Below are 16,924 nucleotides of genomic sequence, written 5' to 3'. Positions count from 1 at the left end.
TCATTGTTTTTTAGGATTAGGCTTTTGAAGTATTGCATTACCCTAAAAGACTTTTGTACAATGTTATTTCCCAGGTGGGTTGTACAGACTAGCTTAAGCATGAAGCTGGATAAAGACATAAATTTCCTATGTCTACATTAAGTTTTATAAGGCAGTATTATATGTGAACAGGATTTGTAGGACAAAAAAAAGCTGAGGCAGGAAATCTGTGTTCATGAGCTTGTTGTTTCAGGCAAGGTCAAACCAAGAGATGCATTTGTTTTCAGTGGTTATAAACCATCATAAAGTGTTATCTGGTATCAGCCTGTCTAGTTGCTGTAGGTAAGGCCAGCTTTCCTAGTAGACTTCTGCATCGGCACTTTATTCCACATCATCTGCTTTTTGCACATCAAAATATTTCACAAAACCTGAACTGATGGAGTGAACTATGATGGATCATCTCTTCTCTCATGTAGCCATTGCATTTTTGGATCCACTTTCAGTAGTCATGAGATTGAATGTATTGTGTGTAAACCAACTTCTCACTCCAGTGACTAACAGGGAGATGTGTCTTCCCCTCGGAAGCACCCCAGTGGCAGGGAGCACTTCTGTAACTAATCAGCCCAGATTCTTGAAATATCTGCAAATGCAGGAGTAAAACTCCAAGCAAATGTGAAACATGTACAATTGTTTAAGTAGAAGTGAAGTACTGTATCCGATTTTGTTTGCTTCTTCACCTCTTGAGAAAAGTTTGCATGTGCAACAGCCTTGTGTGTTCTGGCAGTTTTAGGATATTGATCTAAGAAAAGGCATTTTATTCTCTTTTCTGTTTTATTGTATAGTAACCTTGTTTTTCAGCTCTGTAATTTATTGCTTAGCCTTTTATTTTTAAATAAATGTAACTTATTATTTCAAGCTTATACATGGAACAGTGAAAGGTGTACTGGGCACCTGTACCTCAGAGAGCAGGAAGGTCGCTGGGGCAGTCTTGAAATTCTTGACAGCCAATTTGCTGTGCCTGAAAAAACTGCCATGTCTTGTTTCCTGGAGCTGCAAGAGTTGGTAACATCATCATACATTAAAGTGATGAGAGTAAGTGTATTACGGCAAGCACCTGGTGACAACCACCTGCATGACAAAGGCTCTGGAAAGATGCATAAGGCTCCAGGCAAGATGCTGGCTGCACTTAATGACAACTTTGCTATAAATTTTACTGATAGTTATACTATTCATAAAGTCAGCTACATAACACAAGGCATAGCACTGCCACTTTGTGTGTTGGTTTATTTGCCTCTTGGACTTGCATTAGACAACAGAAAGTATATAAACACAACTGAGAGGATGGCAAACTGTTTCCTTCCAGGCTTTAGTGAGGTGTATGGACATTCTTGTATTTAAAAAAGATCTTTAGAGCTGATGTGGAGAGGAAAGATAAGAATAAAAAGAGAAGGAGAATAAAAAGAGATGTGATATCCTTTCATACATCAGCTAGGGAGCACTTCACTGGGTAGGGGGAGACCACTCAGGGCTGCTAGTATGTTTTCAACTGCTTCCTCTGTTATCATGTAGGTGGCCTTGTCTGTTTTAATGCCGAGGTGAGGTGTTATAATGACATTCTTTAATTTTAACAATGGATGATCTCTGGAAGAAAAGAAAAAAAGAGTAAACTATTGTTGTTCATCTAAATAAAGAGGAGTCTTACCTTAGCTTTTGGACTATTCAAAGTTAATTTGATACAACTTTACAAGTCCCACTCAGATCCAGAGAACATGACCACCTACATTGAAGTAATTTAGGACTGTAATAGGACATGGAAAGGTTTCATATCAACTCTTTTCTCCAGAAACATACTTCTGCCATGAGGCAGCAATTTGAACTATGTCAGAAGAGAGGATTAAGCCCTCCTGACACATTCACCCTACACAACAGTTTCAGCTGTAGTTATTTGCACACAGGCACAACAAGACCAAACTCTCCACAATCCAAAATGCAGCAAACACGCTTAAATCCAAAAGGCACCATCCTGGCAGTGTGGTTTTTTTAGAGAAGCTAAGCAGTCTCTGGGCCGAAGAGGTTTGCCTTGTATTGTGGAAAGAAACCTGTGGGGAAGGACATCTCTGGGCTATGCAGCTGGTCTTAGGCCTCAAGTAGCTTCCAACCATTTAAATTGGCAAGCTGCACTTTCTAATAAGGCTATTTGCAAGTGAAGCACTGTTGCAGCTTCACAAGGTGATTCTAAGGACTGGGTTTAATGCTTTCCCTGCCTCCTGATGTTTCCTAGCTCCCAGGCTTCCTTTTGGTCTGTTATCAGTCCCAACATCTGGGCTGCATCCCATTTGTATTCATGGCACTTTTAACCAAACCAGCTTCCTGCCTGCTGGAGGGATTGCCTCTGGCTCAGCAAAGCTCACCCATACTTCCCAAGAAATAAGCAGAGATGGCAACCTGGGCAGTGGTTCTGGGGAAGTGACATCCAAAGCTGCGGCCCGGATCACACCAGTCTGCAGAGCTGCCACCAGGGCCTCTTGGTCAACTACTGCACCTGGTGTGGAATAAGAGTGTCTCTGAGTGCACCTCGCAGGTAAAGAGCAGAAAGCAATGAGAGAAGGGAAGGGGAGAGGGAGGAATTTCTGCCATGCCTGATCATCCTCAGCTTGTGCCCTGGCTGCGCTGGATGCAGCACAGTCCTGCGTGGAACACAGCAGGAGCTGGACCACACTGTGAGGCCAGCCAATGGATCTGTTTGATACCTCGGCTGATGTTAATGAGGGTAGCTGTGGGTTTCATCAGCTCCAGCTCTCTTTTCCCGATCAGCTTGTGTGTCTGAGGTGTCAGGCTCACCACCAGCATCACAAAATCCGCCTGCTGGAGCAAGCTGTCTATCTCTCTGCAGTAACTGGCACCAACAGCTTGCTCCTCTTGCACTTTCCTAGTGGGGAAAAAAGCATTTCAGTCATGGAAACATTTTCTTCAATTATATCACCAGTATACAAACATCCATATAGCAAACAGGTGGCAAACAAAGGTGAATTTACCCTCAGCTCAGTGTTTAGATCCTTCTGGAAAGCTTCAAGCCCTACTGCACAGGATAGATTGCATGCCTGCCTCAGCCATTCCACTGCAGGGTTCCAAGGGCTTCTTATGAAGTCTGCAAATGAATTAAGACTGAGCACTGAAGCAGATGGCAGCACACAGTCCATTCTCCAGGATCCCCTGTGCACCTCAAAAGGATGTAGTCACTGCTCAAACCAGAGGAGAGGTATTCACCAGAACTCACTCATGCAAGATCTGGGCATGGCAGTGGTCCTTATCCTGTTAGTAGTCCCAGTAAGCTTGTCATTTTTTTATGAGTGAAATCAGCAAGGCAGCTCTTTGCCAGGCTGCCCTAGGATGTTCATAGAACAAAGTGTTCAGCAGAAAAGCTACCAGAGTAGAGAGATTTTTAGTTTTAACTTTTCACAGTGCAGAGGAATACTTGCCATTTCTCATGTTCTTTGTAAATTTAGCTGTCTGAACTTTGGAAAATAAAGAAGAAATTATAGGGATCATGTGTACAATCTTTTGCTTCTGGTTGCAAGAGAAGGGCTTTAAGTTGTCTCCTCCCTAATCTAGAAATAAAGAGGTCACACTAAGAAAATAACTTCAATGTAACTTTGACCCATGTCTCTCCTAACAAATGCACATCACTGTTTTTTTTTTTTTTTTTTCAGGTCAACGACCAAAGAGTAAATGGGAAAAGAACAGAGTGGAACTACAGCCAGTTTTGCAGCATGCAGAGTGCAGTTTGATTCAGCACACATGCTGGAAGTGTAAGTGTACTTTAAATGTACTTTAGGCTTTTAATCTCTGTTGCACTGTGCATTGATCATTCATCATAGCACTCTTGCATAAATATTTCTTTTAAGACTGAAAAATATTAAACAGAGGGAGTTAAGGATGATACACATAAAAAAGAAGAAAGGGATTCGTGCCTTTTAAATCTTTTTTTTTTTTTTTTTTTGTGGTTTGTGAAGAAATTCTGAAAGATCTCTCTTTTAAGTAAGAGTTTGCTCAGCTGTTTTTCTGAAGCAACAGGAATGCCAAGCATGGCTAAAAATTCCTGGTCTCACTCACCCTTGTGAATTGCCTAGGGCTAACTAAAGCAGTGACCCTCCTCCTGCAGTCTGCTTATGGGGAAAATCTCTGAAAGCCACATCCTAGCACTGCAGCTTCTCCCTTCAGTCACAGAGGAGTAAAGTTTTCTCAGGGTAGGTCATAGTTTATAGCAGCAAATATTTGTTCTGCTCATTAGCTGCACCTTGCCTGATTGCAAAGGCCTCGAGTTGTTCATGGGGGTCTTGCTCACTTTGAATTAAAGAGCCCCTGTGCTGAATATCTAACAAGGTTCAGATTCCCAGATACACAAGCTAGGGGGAGCTAGAAATAAAGGGTGAAATCCAGTTAAATACTTGCTAACATTTCTACTGGCTTGAGAAGAAACAAGGTTTTCTTAAGAAAAGCTCTCAATCATATTGTGCCCAGTATGTGCTTCCTAGTTTCCAGCCACTGTTTCAAAAATATCCCTCCTGAACTTCAAAATACGGGGAAAAAAGGAACAACAAATAGAGTTATGTTGTCACTATAGTACAATGTGATAATAAAAAAGTAGATGCTTGATTTCCATTTTTCTGCAGGAAACCTTGAAATTTCTAATATGAAACCAAAATTAAGTTTTCAAGTGTTTAATCACGGAGTAACTCTTTATAGGACTGATTTCAGGCAATCATTCTTTTTTTTCCTTTTGTTTTAATCTTGGTCCTATTCCCTCATTTCTTGCTATATTTCTGATATAATTCCTTGAAAAGAAAATGCTGACTATCTGGAAGAGTTTCTGCTGCAATTAGGATCAAGACATATCTTTACCTCCGTGTCCTGTTGTGGTACAAAATGTTCATTTCAAATGCTTTGGCTCTCACAGCAATCTTATACCCAATGCTGCCCATGCCAATGATGCCCAGAGTAGCTCCAGCAACTTTAACTCCCAGAATATCAGCTTCACAGTACTCCATACTTGGAGAAATTGAAATGTTATGGACTGCAAGAAAAACACATAAATCTGAGAAATGAATGTGGTCCAACATGGAGAAACAAGGCAAAAGGGTCTGGACTTGTTGTGCTACTATAGCACACTTCTTAAGGTTAAAAACACGTTAAATGTATCATCTTTCCCTGCTACATGTGTATATGATATTCCAATTTATTGTCACCATAACACAAAAAGCCTTTTGATATAATTTCTCCAAAAATTTCTTTACTGCTTTGGAATCATGAAAATATTGCCCTGTTCCTCATCAACAATCAAAATAATTATTGCCAATAACAATGCAGAGTTTGGAGATGTCACATGAAGAATCAGATATTGGGTTTCCTCTTCACATCTGCCACTCTCCTTGGAAAGAAAAGTGTGATTTCTTTAAAAATCACAACTTGGTAATTTCTGTAATTACCCGTTAAACTTGCACAATTCTGGATAGTTCTACAACACATAAAATACAGTTATATGCACAGCATTAGCACTGCTAGCAAGGTGACAGCCTTTTGATATTTCAGTCTTCTGATATTGTCAGCTTTTCTAAAACACAAAAAAAGTTTTTTCTCAGGAAAAACTCAGTCATGTCAGGAAAAAGCTATCAGAAATGCCACCAGGGACAGTTTAAGTAGAAGGGGACAAGAAATTAATCTTCCTTTTAATCTGTCTCCCTCTTGTGAGGTAGAAACAGAGGGACACAAATCTTCTTTGGGTTTGTATGAATCCTCTCGTACAGATGGCAAGTCAAAGCCAGGTAAATATAAAAGGATAAACCTGAAGGATTTTTTCTTGAAGAAGGAGGCATTCTAACCAAGCCCAGGGTAGGTCTATTTGGCAAAATAGCATGAAAAAATTGTTGATGAAACTAGAAAGGATGCAATTAACAAAAACTGGAGTAGGCTGCTTTATTAGTCTCTAATGCCCCTTAAATGCCCCAATTCTGCACTAATCCATTACAGTCTCCAAGAATATGCCCATGCCTCTATCAGCCTTGTGGGACCCTTCCAACTCAGGATCTGCCATGATTCTATATAACCTTGTTCTGCCCCATTGTTGTCTCCCACACTAATTTCTTCTGCCAGCATGTGACTTCAGTGATCATCAGATCTTTTGACATCCTCCACTTTTGGTCATAGCACTGTAATGACATCACATTTTATTTATAACTGGTTTAAATATATGCTATGTATGTCTGTGTATAATATAATAATTTAAGTATACTATTATACATAAAATACATGAAAATACCTATCATTCTATCTGCCAAGCTAACACACTTACATTTTCACAGTTTTTGTAAAATCATATGCACTAGAGGTAACTCTAAGAAAAGACAAATTAATGGCAGGTAAATCTTGTACGATTTAGAAGCCACAAAAGAATTGAGATGTTACCTTCCACTAGTCTTCTAGCAGATGCTAGCAGCAAAGCCATCCCAGTATCTGCTGTGGTGCTGGAAACAGCATGTGGAGCATTAGCCATCTTCACACCAAAGCTAGCTACAAGATTCAGATCCAGGTGATCCATCCCCACTCCCGAATTCGCAATCACTTTCAAGTTTGGCAGGCTCTGGAGGAGCTCTTTGTCGATGACTGGTTTGTGCCACCACAAATAGATTGCTTGGACCTTTTTACCTACATCCTTTCTGTTTTCAAGAAATTCCTTCATGGTGATGAGGTGGAAATGTTTCTTCAGGAATGGCACATGGCTATGCAGTATCCCACGTATGCCACCAATTTCATTTACCAAAAGCCAAGGTAGTTCTCCTCCTTCCATGATCTGCACAAAGAAGAAAGACACAAAGTGTCAGAAGAAAGACATTATTATTTCCAGACATTTTAAAGAATAATAACTGCCATGTCCTGTTTCATGACATTTATGTCAAGAGATCCTATAAACCACATAGGAAGATAAGAAAACCAAAGACAAGCAAGCAGCTCTTTAAAATATGCTACTAATTATACTCATACATGCAGGTGCCCCCCCCCACACACAGAGGTATTCACATAATCAATTGGAACAAGTTCTATCCTCATGATCAAAGATTTCATATTACTGCTACCATGCTCAAAACACAACACTTCTCATTATTTACTTAGTTTCAGATCATCAGTAGTCTGCAGTAAATAGTGCAATAAATCTCCTTTGCTACCCTGAAATCACAAAGTACCCTGTCTAAGTAGTTTAGAAAAACGTTGGACCAAATCTACATCATGAATATAAATTGCACAGCTTCATCATGAACTTTGAGATATCAGGTTAATTTTTAAATGCTTTGTTGCAGAGATTTTTGCAACCACCTGTCCTGAAGAGACCCCAGTGACTGCAGAGCCTTTTCCTGAGCCTATCATAAGTTACCAAAATAACAAAATAATATATGCTTAGGCAAGTGTTTTCCAAGAAAGAAATTGTTTGGTTTGGCTTTTTTTCCAGAATCTGTGACCATCTGGCTTTGGTCCCGAGAGGGTCTGTGAATTGACAGTTATTTTGGAGGGTTTTTTTGACAGAGTATTTATAGCTGCTTTTGATTTGTTATAGCAGTTTTGGGAAGAGCTGTGGGGAGAGTGCTCATGGGCTGAAGATCTTGGAATAGGAATCTTGTAGCAATTCTGATGCCTTGTTAGTATTATTTCACTATTTTCAACAGAATGCCTAACTCTTGATCTGTCTACACTTACTGTGCTAGAATTTCGTTTTACCATTCTTTCAGGGAGCCTGACCATGTTGCAAAATAATGGAGTCTTCCTGACTTTCTGGAGGTGACAACCACTTTATTGAATTTTCTGAATTTTTTGATTGCTAATAGGAAAGAGAATGTAAGGAAAAGCTTGATCCTGGTCTGCAAGTCAGGACTGATCACTAATCTGCTTTAGGTTATGCCCTCACCCATGTGATTTCAATGCTAATACTACCTTTCTTTCATGGCCAGACAAGATAAAAGCATCATTTTTGTCTGCATGAAGGAACTAAATCTCTTGGAATTTACTTTGGTTTTCAGAGGATCCCCTCATGAAAAATAAAGACACTTTTTCAACAGTTGGCTTTGCTTCAACATGTAGATGAAGCAGGGTTCTTCTTAGATTAGAAAACCTTAGGCCTATGATCACTTTAAAGAACATTTCTTCAGTGTTTTCAAAACAAAATAGAATATTGGAATATTGGCTGAAAAGTGTTTCAGGTACAGTCAAATTTCTGCACGGAATCAGTGCTCATTCATCTTCAAAGATTTGAGTGTGTTACACAAACTGCCTGGTGCACGTGCTTATCATTGTGTAGCAGAAAAAACTGGGAACGGAACACTGGTATTCACTGAAATAGACTGAAGATATCAAAATGCATAACTGCTCAGTTAAATCTTCAAACAAATCTATTTTAAGAGCTTCACTTTATTTTTTTGAATTGTAAGCAACAGAACAGATCAAGTCTTGACACTTTTGCAGCATTGTGATGAGCAGTGCAGGAACAGGTTGCTTTTTTTTTTAGCTTAAAAGTCGTAAGAAATAGTGCTTTCCCATATACAGGAGATTCAGTGGCATCATGTGGCCCTCATCATTTGGGAAACACTTCACTTGGAATGGGTTGGTCATTGAGAACAGCCAGCATGTTTGCTATTGCTTCTTCTGCCATCATATGGATGGCTTGGACTGTTGCGGTTCCAATGTGAGGGGTTATGATGACGTTATTCAGGTTTAATAAAGGATGATCTCTGGAAGAAACAGAAAGAACAGAATGTATTACATAGGGAACTTACTCTGCTGCTATCCCATGCTAGTTGTGAAGAACTGAACCTCAGGAAACAGCAATGGCAGTTCAGACCAAAGCACAGAACGAGCACAAAGCTGTGGGATGCCTGCTTACACATTTCTTTTTCCTCTCCATCTTGCTCATTGCCTGGCCCATGAGTCAGACTGGCTAAGAACTAACAGAGGTGGGAAAGGGGAATACCTTGTTTATTTATGATTGTGCAAGCCAGGCTGAGGTTTTGCCCTTACACAATGAGTCTCCTGTGGAGATCAAAATGATGAGCACACTTTGAACACAGTTTAAAATATTTCAGATTAACAGAATGGGAAACTAGTTTCTTTACCTTGGCAGAGGCTCAGGGTATGTCACGTCCAGAGCTGCAGCCCTAATAACCTTATTCTGGAGAGCTTCTGTCAATGCATCTTGATCAATAACTGCTCCTGCATTGAAATGAAATCTCGATATCCTGATGAGTTAATGAACACACTTTTACCTATGGGGGGGGGGAAAGTCTCCAGGGTCAACTGAGAAAACTAGAGGATCTTCATCTTGTTAGAAAATAGAATGCCTTTTTAATAATCATTAACCAAACAAACCAAAGATTTTATTTAAAAATCTTTAATTACAGGATGATTATGGTCCACTGCATAAGGTTTTTTCTGGGATGAGACCAGTTTCAGTCTTTTCCTCATTTTGACACTTCCTGTATTATTATAGATAAACTATTTAATCTCTGCAGACTTTCCATTCTTTTATCTCTGTTTTGTTTACTGTAACAATAATCTCTCTCATATGCTTGTTCAGTGCCAACAGATGTGTCGTCCCATGCGAGGCTTCCTTTCTACACTGCTGTTCCAAATGTTACTTAATGTTGTCCCCTGTACTCCATTCACCCTCACTGATAATAAACGTTTCAATTATTTCCAGTAAAACATGCTGTCCCTAGAATAAGGCTAAAGAGAACCAACCATCTGCTGAACATCCCTAATTTCCATAGGACCTTTGAAGACATAGCATATGAACCATGTAAGTCACCCATTTGTAGACTGCCAGCTACTTCATGACTCAAACAACAGAGGGATATCACAGACTGTGGTTGGAGAAGGGAATGTCAACACAATCAGACAAAACACAACCTTAAGTGTGGAGCCACAGTGATTTCAGACCCTCCTACCTCGGCTGATGTTTATAAGAATGGCTGTGGGTTTCATCAGCCCCAGCTCCTTTTTCCCAATCAGTTTGTGAGTCTCAGGAGTCAGGTTCACAATCAACATAACAAAGTCAGATTGCTGCAGCAAGTCTTCCATCTTTGCACAGTAGTGGGCACCAACAGCCTCTTCCTCCTCCTTTCTTCTGAAGGAAAAATGCAAATATCCCCAAATTGACACTATTTCTAACTGAGTTTAACAATCAATCAGCCCTAGGAGAGTTCCAGAAAGCACAGAAACAGAGGTTTGAGACCAATGTAAAGGAAAAGTCATTGATAGGCACAGATGGTGGAATGGATGCAGAAAGGATGTGGGCTAGAGGGAGCAGGAGGCTACAGAAGTGGTGGGACACTGAAGGAGTGATGTATGTGTGAGAGCAAAGCATACAGGCAATATGAGGGTAGGAGGCTGGAGATGCAGTCAGACCCTGCTCTTCTGTGTCTATGCGAATTCCTGTGGAGCCTTGCCTTGCCTGACATGCCAGTTAAGACTTGTGGTTGAAAAGAAATGAAGTGTGAAAGAAAGGGAACTACAAATCCATGAGAAATTAAGACCTTTGACATTGGGGCCAGTGCGATGAACAATCTGGCTAGGCTGAGGAGACTGGCTGGGAGGAACAGGGATGCTGCCAGAAACCTGAAGAAGGGTCTATCAGGACAGGGGACACCACAAGGGCACAAGACCTGATTTGCTTAGACAGCATCTCCCGAATGCTTACACGGCCCTTGTTTCAAACTGGTAGTGACTAACCAGGGCAGGGCAAGTGCAGGAGGAACTGCTTCCTGAGGGGAGCAGGAGGGAGCCAGAGTGAGGAAGTGGTGGCATACTGGTGCTTCTCACACTGCTTACAACTGCCACAAGTGCAAAGGAAGGCTGGGGACAGAGCAGAGCTGTGGCTTCCATCACTGTCCCCTGGACAATTAAATGCAGAAACCAGATGCCCTTACCTCTGGTTTCTGTTATGGTACAGGATCCTCATGTTGAAGGCTCTGGCTCTCTGAGCCACTTTGTATCCAATGCTGCCCATCCCAATGATCCCAAGTGTTGCTCTGGTTACTTCTACTCCCAGCCAGTCAACAGCAAAATACTTTGTGTCTGGAGACACAGCAATCCGGCAACCTGTGTGTAAATACATGGTGAATGGATACAAATCAGCCATAAACGTAGGCCTGGGGGAAAGAAAAGGTTTATCACCATCACAACAGTGGGGCTCTGGAGCACTCCTTACAAAACACCTTTGTTGATTTTGACCAGTTTATATAAGGGCCTCGATGGCGCCAATTCCTGCACACAGGCCTGAAGCCAGTAACACAGTGGGATCCTGGCTGGGTACTGAGCTGGAAGGAATGACTCCTTGGGGACTTAACTCTTCCACAGCTGGGGTGTTTTCTTGGAAGTTCAAAAATAGCTTCTTTGAAACCACCCAGCAAGCATTGACTTCACTTTTTTTTCTTTTAACTGGGATAAATCTCTCCATTTGTCTCCTGGATTACAACCCAAGGCAGCCTCACTGTTTCAGTAGGGGTGAAGGTTTCAAATTCCAGCTCAGCCACGGATCTCTTTGAGTTGTTATACAAAGAACTTGAGGTTCAAAAAGATGCAATAGTGAGAAAACATCATGGGGAAAAAGATGTTATTTCATGCTCAGGGGTGGAACAGCAGTGACAAGAAGACTGTGAGTCCCTGAAGATACAGGTGGCTTCTTGTGGAAGTCTCTACTGACACCTTCCTTCCCCAGAAAGACATTGAGTAGCAAGGAAGTGGGGAATGAACCTGCTTTTAGGGACACAAACTAATGCTGGTGGTACAACTTATAACAGCTTTGTCAAAAGGATTATCAGCTATTTCAAAAATAATGCTGATGTTCTTCAGGAAATACAACCCATTGGTTTAGACAAACTCCTCACAGAGGCAGGAAGAAGAAGAATTTATACTAATTACTGCTCTGGAGTTGGAGATGAGGCCACTAATGCTTTGTATCTTCGTGTACCTCCTAATGCTTCTTTCGAGGGGAAATAGAAAGTGGTGACATTCAGTTTCGATGCACTCTGTATTCAGTTTTTACGGATATAAACAATCCACCCAGTGAACAGCCAGAGAAGAATTAAGCCCCAGACATTATTCCAAACAGGACATCACAAGACTTTCAAGTGCATCATTCAGACAAAAGCCTTACTCTTGTCAATGCTGCCCTAAAAAGAAGTGAGGCATGGAAGTAGATGCCTCTGAAAGTTAAGGCCTCTGAAAAATTTTCCCTGTAAAAGCATCCCAAATATTGATTCAGAAAGATCATCTCTATCAAAGCAAAAGTGAGGTATGTCAAAGAAGTAACTAGGACCAAGTAAATTTAAAATATTACCTTCCACTAGTCTCCTGGCTGAGGCCAGCATCAAGGCCATTCCTATATCTGCTGTTGGGTCTGCCACGGCGTGCGGGGTGTTGGTTACTTTTACACCAAAGCTTGAGATCATTTTCAAGTCTAAGTGATCCACTCCAACCCCGGAGTTTCCAATTACCTTTAAATTAGGCAGGCTTTCTAGAAGCTCACGGTCAATAGTTGGCCTGCACTCAAACACAAAAACAGATTGGATTTTTTTGCTCATTTCTTCTTTGTTTCCAAGAAATTCCTTCATGGTGATAAGGTGAAAGTGTTTCTTCAGAAGTGCTGCAAGGTCTTCTAGCACACCATGAGTTCCTCCAATATCCAGAATCAAAACACCTGGCAACTCTTCTTCTGCCATGACCTGCAACAGGGGAATAGAAGAAATACTCCTTTGTTTAGGAGAACACCCTGAAAGGAGCAATGATGTTCCTTTAAAAGTTATCATTTAAATTCACATGTGTAGATCAGGAAACTGATGGAACTCAATAGTGCATTTAATCCACAGTCACTTGGTACTAGTGCGGTATGTCAGACAACTTTTCAAGTACTTTTACCAAGTGCTGATTTAGACTATAAAACCAAGGAATATTCACACTTTTACATCCAAATCCAGTCCTACAAGCTGTTTTTCTCAAAGAGTTTAATTTTAGTCCTGAATCAATATTGATTTCATACAAAACTAGTGGCTGTTCTGGTAGCTTACTCATTAATGCCTTCCTATAAGCAGTGCTATGAAACAGAGGCTGCTAGTAATTTACTTGTAAGTTTCTTGCGTGTTGGTTATGGTTGGTGAAGCCATAGGCAAGTAAGGTGGTGCTGAGGCCCAGATGGGTCTGACAAACATCTGTCAGGGATGGTTTAGCTCTAACAAATTTGCACGATGAAGGGCCACTCTTGGATAGCTCTTAGACTGCTTGCCTTCAGTGTTTTAAACATTCAGATCTGTACCTGAACTTACCTCATGCAAAATTTAGCAAACCCATGCCTATATGCTGAACCAGTGAAGACGAGCACTAGGGGTGATACCACTGATAACACAGTTCTTCATGCTAGAACTTTCCTCTGCCATGAGAGTTTTGTGCCCAGTCCTCTCTACAACACTCCTGCAAATGCACTCAGCAATAAGACAGGGGCTCCACACACAACCAAACACCTAATCAGAGTTCCTACTGGCAAAAATGGTAGTTGAAGATTTCCTGTATATCTTAACAATAGCTGTGCCTAATTTCCTACAATTCTTTTTGCTGTGCTCCACTGACTTTCTGTTTCCATCCCATTCTATCTCCTAGACTTGTGTCCAGGAAACCTGATGTTGTGCTACCTGAATCAGAACGATTTTCCATGGCAGTATGCTGATTTATTCTGGGCACACAGTGCTGGCCAGCTGTGTCCTGCTGCTTCACTCCTCTCACAAAAGCCTTCTGTGAGTAATCAGAACTTAAACCTGTGACAAAAAGGTGTCAATGTAGATTGGATGTTTTTGTCAACCCTATTTACCCTTGTCCTGAGCAAACTCAGATTTATCCCAACCACGTCTATTAAATGGTTACAATCTCGGCACCAGTTTTATCCTGGCCCTGATGTGCATTTCTGTCTCATTTTCAGTCTGCTGCTGTACGTGGGCTTGATGAGGCCTCCATGCTAGGACAGGTCTGCAGTTCACCACAATGTCTCTGATAATACTATCTGGTTCTCAACAGCATCAAACAAAGCAATGAGATGAACAGTGCAACCAAATTGCAGGGGAAGACCACATTTTTATATGTATCGCATCCTTTTTTTGCCAACTGAAGTTGTCAGCCCCATGTGGTTGTCAAAACTGTGCGAATTTCCACAGGTGTAGTCTGCATTTCTTAAGAATATCACATAACATTACTAGGATAAACCAGATTTGTGTTCCAGAATGAATGACACATAGAATAAAAGGAGCTGATGTCATATTGTGATGGCGATGTCCAGCTTCATTAACGATCAGAATGTGGTAATCGTGGATGCCAGCTAAACCTTATGTTGTTAACCAGGGAAAACTGGGCACCAGACACAATCAAGTGACTGGCAAATGCCAGTGAGGCAGCACTGTATTACTCCATTTGCTTTCATCACCACCTCCTTCCCCATTACAATACACCACACATGATGGCCATAGCCAGACTTGCTTTCACTTTGGAGGCACTTCCTACACTTCACAAGCAGAAAGGTGATCCATGAGGAAGCCTCTAGCTATAAACAAACCAGCTGGTGCACTAGAAACAGGCTGGTGTCACAGTGATGGATCTTTTCATGCTGAGCCCACCACCATTCCAGCCATGCTTGATGCACACATGACCTGAAGCACTGGTCCAACAACTGGTGTTCTGCTCATCTCAGGTATAATCCTAAAAAATCACACTGATAGCAGGAAATTAAAAACATTTAAAGGAACCTCACAGAAGGAAGGGGGCCCTCCAGATACCAACCTTGGTCCCAGCACTTATTGTTCGTCTTCCAGCACTACGTGGGCACATCCTGTACCTCTGTTTGTAAATCACGCTTCTGTGACAGCGATGTCCATGAGAAGCAGTAATTGGATGAATAAATTTGTAAGCCAAATTTGACTGGCCAGACATCAAGGGAATCAGTTTCAAAAGATTCAATGCTTTGCTCCTGAACATAATTATTCATTTATCAGATGTCTTTGTCCAGTGTGCTAAATGTAACACCTGTCAAGGATATGACAATTTTGGTTTTGGACTAGTATCATCTGCAGTATCACTAAGGTGGTGGTTTTGGTTTTTTTTTTTTTGGGGGGGGGCGCGTTGGTTTTGTTTTTTTGTTTTTGTTTGCTTGTTTAAGTTGTCTCTTCTCATTTTGTATTACATATGACTATATGCTTCCATGTAGGTAAACAGTCATAATCATACATAAATTGTTGATATAAAGTAAGTGACTAAGTTCTGGTCCTGGCACTGTAGAGAAAACTTTGAAAATATGACTTAGATTCAGACAACGGGGCAAATAAGAAAGAGTACGTTTAAGTATTAACTTCAGTGCTAATTGAAGCCAGTCTAATTTAATCTCTGGAGCTTGACTCCTTACTCGCAGATTTGTTGGCTAGCACTGCTGTATCACCTTGGACTTAACCAAATCATAGCAAGATAAACTACGTAATTTTTCCTAGCTCAGTTTTCAATTAAAGTTAACACCCCGCATTATCCAGGATCAATTCCTCCCACTAACCTCTCTAAAGAAGAAGACTAATTAGCTGAACAACCAAAGCACTAACCAGAGCTGGTTTCTTTCTGACGACGTGCCTTTCACAGCTCGATCCCGCGGCAGCTGGAAGAGCCGGGAGCTCATGGCTCCTGCTCGGGGCCGGGCACACCGCCTCCTGCCCAGCCCCGCTCGCTTAACCCTGCCCTGCCCGGGCACCGCCGACTCCGGGGCTGGCGGCTTCCAGAGAAGCTCCGGCTCGGGGATCACCACCCCCGCTGCCTCTATGCTTGTCTGCAGCCAGACTGGGCTGCCTCTCCTTTCCCCCTCCCTCTCCTCCTTCTACCACCGCCGGATGTCCTGAAAAGGCGATAAAGCAAAAACAGGACTTGGATAGTTTTTGGGGAGCTCAGCAAATGTGGGGCAAAGTTATTTGCCACAAATTCACATTGTTCCCCACAGCCCAAGCTGCAGCTTGTGTGGAATTTTTGTAGCGGAAACGATGCTTTTCTCACTGCCTGCTGCAAGCTAAGCTTTTAAACGAGTGTCTACTGTGGAATTACGGGAACAGATTGGTGTGGAAAGGCCTATGCCAATAGCCAGCTCGATTCTGGAACCCAGTGCTAGAATGTGCTGGTTTCGCTGCTGACCACTTCTACTGGAACGTTTGCCCAGAGTGCTCCCGTAGTGGCATTTTGATCACCAGAGCGATGGGAGAGCTCATGGAACCGCGGCGCCAGCCTGGGAGTGGCTGGGCAGTGCAGCTGCCACGGCAGGGGCGGGTCTGGGGGGTGGCTGGGGCATGAAGATTGTCACTGCTGTGGGTGAATACATTGAAAAAACCTTCCACAGCCAAGAGACAGCAACAGCACAGAATCACAGAATCACAGAATGGTTGGGCTGGATGGCATCTTAAAGACCCAGCCCGTCTGCCACGGGCAGGGACACCTTTCGCTACACCAGGTTGCTCAGAGCCCCGTCCAACCTGGCCTTGAACTCTTCCAGGAATGGGGCATCCACAGCTTCTCTGAACCTATTTCCTTGATCAAATCCCATGGAGGTACAGGAAATGTACTAATATCGGAGTGGTCTGCAGCAGAGAGTCGAAGATCTGGGCTCTGACCCCTCTGTTTCATCCTCGCCGTGCTAGCCGGCATCGCCGATCCCCACGGCACGGCTCCACCTCCCACCTGCGCGGACGGACGCGGGTGTCCCTGGCCAGCGGCACCACGTGCCCGCCCGTTCGCCGGCGGGGTCCCCTCCCGTTGTGCCGCACCCGCGTTTCCCGGGCGTGGTCTCCTCCCGTAGGAAGCCGAGTCTGTCCCGCCCCGCCCGGCCCCGCGCCCTGCCGGA

General features: G+C 42.4%; 2 protein-coding genes across 9 annotated transcripts; both read right to left on the bottom strand.

The window, feature by feature from the left end:
• Nucleotides 1-1,058: 1,058 nt before the first annotated feature.
• On the bottom strand, nucleotides 1,059-8,099 carry LOC136293244 (probable 2-ketogluconate reductase). 2 transcript variants are annotated; one of them, XM_066189754.1, is made up of 6 exons: nucleotides 7,143-8,099; nucleotides 6,442-6,826; nucleotides 4,882-5,053; nucleotides 2,730-2,908; nucleotides 2,425-2,521; nucleotides 1,059-1,620 (listed from the first exon to the last, which is right to left on the bottom strand). In XM_066189754.1, the coding sequence occupies exons 2-6, from the start codon at nucleotides 6,821-6,823 to the stop codon at nucleotides 1,464-1,466; spliced, it is 987 nt and encodes a 328-aa protein (XP_066045851.1). In that variant the 5' UTR covers nucleotides 6,824-6,826; nucleotides 7,143-8,099; the 3' UTR covers nucleotides 1,059-1,463. The 2 variants fall into 2 exon arrangements, with proteins under 2 accessions (XP_066045851.1, XP_066045861.1); XM_066189764.1 differs by having other exon boundaries at nucleotides 7,218-8,099.
• Nucleotides 8,100-8,415: 316 nt separating this feature from the next.
• Nucleotides 8,416-16,862, bottom strand: LOC136293211 (probable 2-ketogluconate reductase). 7 transcript variants are annotated; one of them, XM_066189695.1, is made up of 7 exons: nucleotides 15,645-15,905; nucleotides 14,839-15,081; nucleotides 12,359-12,743; nucleotides 10,947-11,118; nucleotides 9,966-10,144; nucleotides 9,135-9,231; nucleotides 8,416-8,753 (listed from the first exon to the last, which is right to left on the bottom strand). In XM_066189695.1, the coding sequence occupies exons 2-7, from the start codon at nucleotides 15,031-15,033 to the stop codon at nucleotides 8,597-8,599; spliced, it is 1,185 nt and encodes a 394-aa protein (XP_066045792.1). In that variant the 5' UTR covers nucleotides 15,034-15,081; nucleotides 15,645-15,905; the 3' UTR covers nucleotides 8,416-8,596. The 7 variants fall into 7 exon arrangements, 6 of the variants coding, with proteins under 6 accessions (XP_066045792.1, XP_066045801.1, XP_066045837.1 ...); XM_066189704.1 differs by having other exon boundaries at nucleotides 9,966-10,141; nucleotides 15,645-15,902; XR_010722110.1 differs by having other exon boundaries at nucleotides 8,670-8,753; nucleotides 9,135-9,284; nucleotides 15,645-15,934.
• Between the last annotated feature and the right edge of the window lie 62 nt (nucleotides 16,863-16,924).

Source organism: Chamaea fasciata, unplaced genomic scaffold (assembly GCF_029207755.1).
Source record: "Chamaea fasciata isolate MVZ Bird 193981 ecotype frontalis unplaced genomic scaffold, bChaFas1.0.hap1 SCAF_1, whole genome shotgun sequence".
Lineage (NCBI taxonomy): Eukaryota > Metazoa > Chordata > Aves > Passeriformes > Sylviidae > Chamaea > Chamaea fasciata.
The sequence above is the reverse complement of the archived record's forward strand: the minus strand, read 5'-3'. Positions and strand labels throughout refer to the sequence as shown.

Excerpts from the sequence above, each read along its gene's own strand:
- LOC136293211 (XM_066189695.1), bottom strand. The coding sequence starts at position 15,033 with ATGTTCAGGAGCAAAGCATTGAATCTTTTGAAACTGATTCCCTTGATG. Across the intron at positions 12,744-14,838 it reads CAATAAGTGCTGGGACCAAG|GTCATGGCAGAAGAAGAGTT; the intron begins GTTGGTATCTGG and ends CCCCTGTTGCAG. Across the intron at positions 10,145-10,946 it reads TACCATAACAGAAACCAGAG|AAGAAAGGAGGAGGAAGAGG; the intron begins GTAAGGGCATCT and ends TTTTTCCTTCAG.
- LOC136293244 (XM_066189754.1), bottom strand. The coding sequence starts at position 6,823 with ATGGAAGGAGGAGAACTACCTTGGCTTTTGGTAAATGAAATTGGTGGC. Across the intron at positions 2,522-2,729 it reads CCTCATTAACATCAGCCGAG|GTGCAGTAGTTGACCAAGAG; the intron begins GTATCAAACAGA and ends ATTCCACACCAG. Across the intron at positions 1,621-2,424 it reads TCCCCAGAACCACTGCCCAG|AGATCATCCATTGTTAAAAT; the intron begins GTTGCCATCTCT and ends CTTTTCTTCCAG.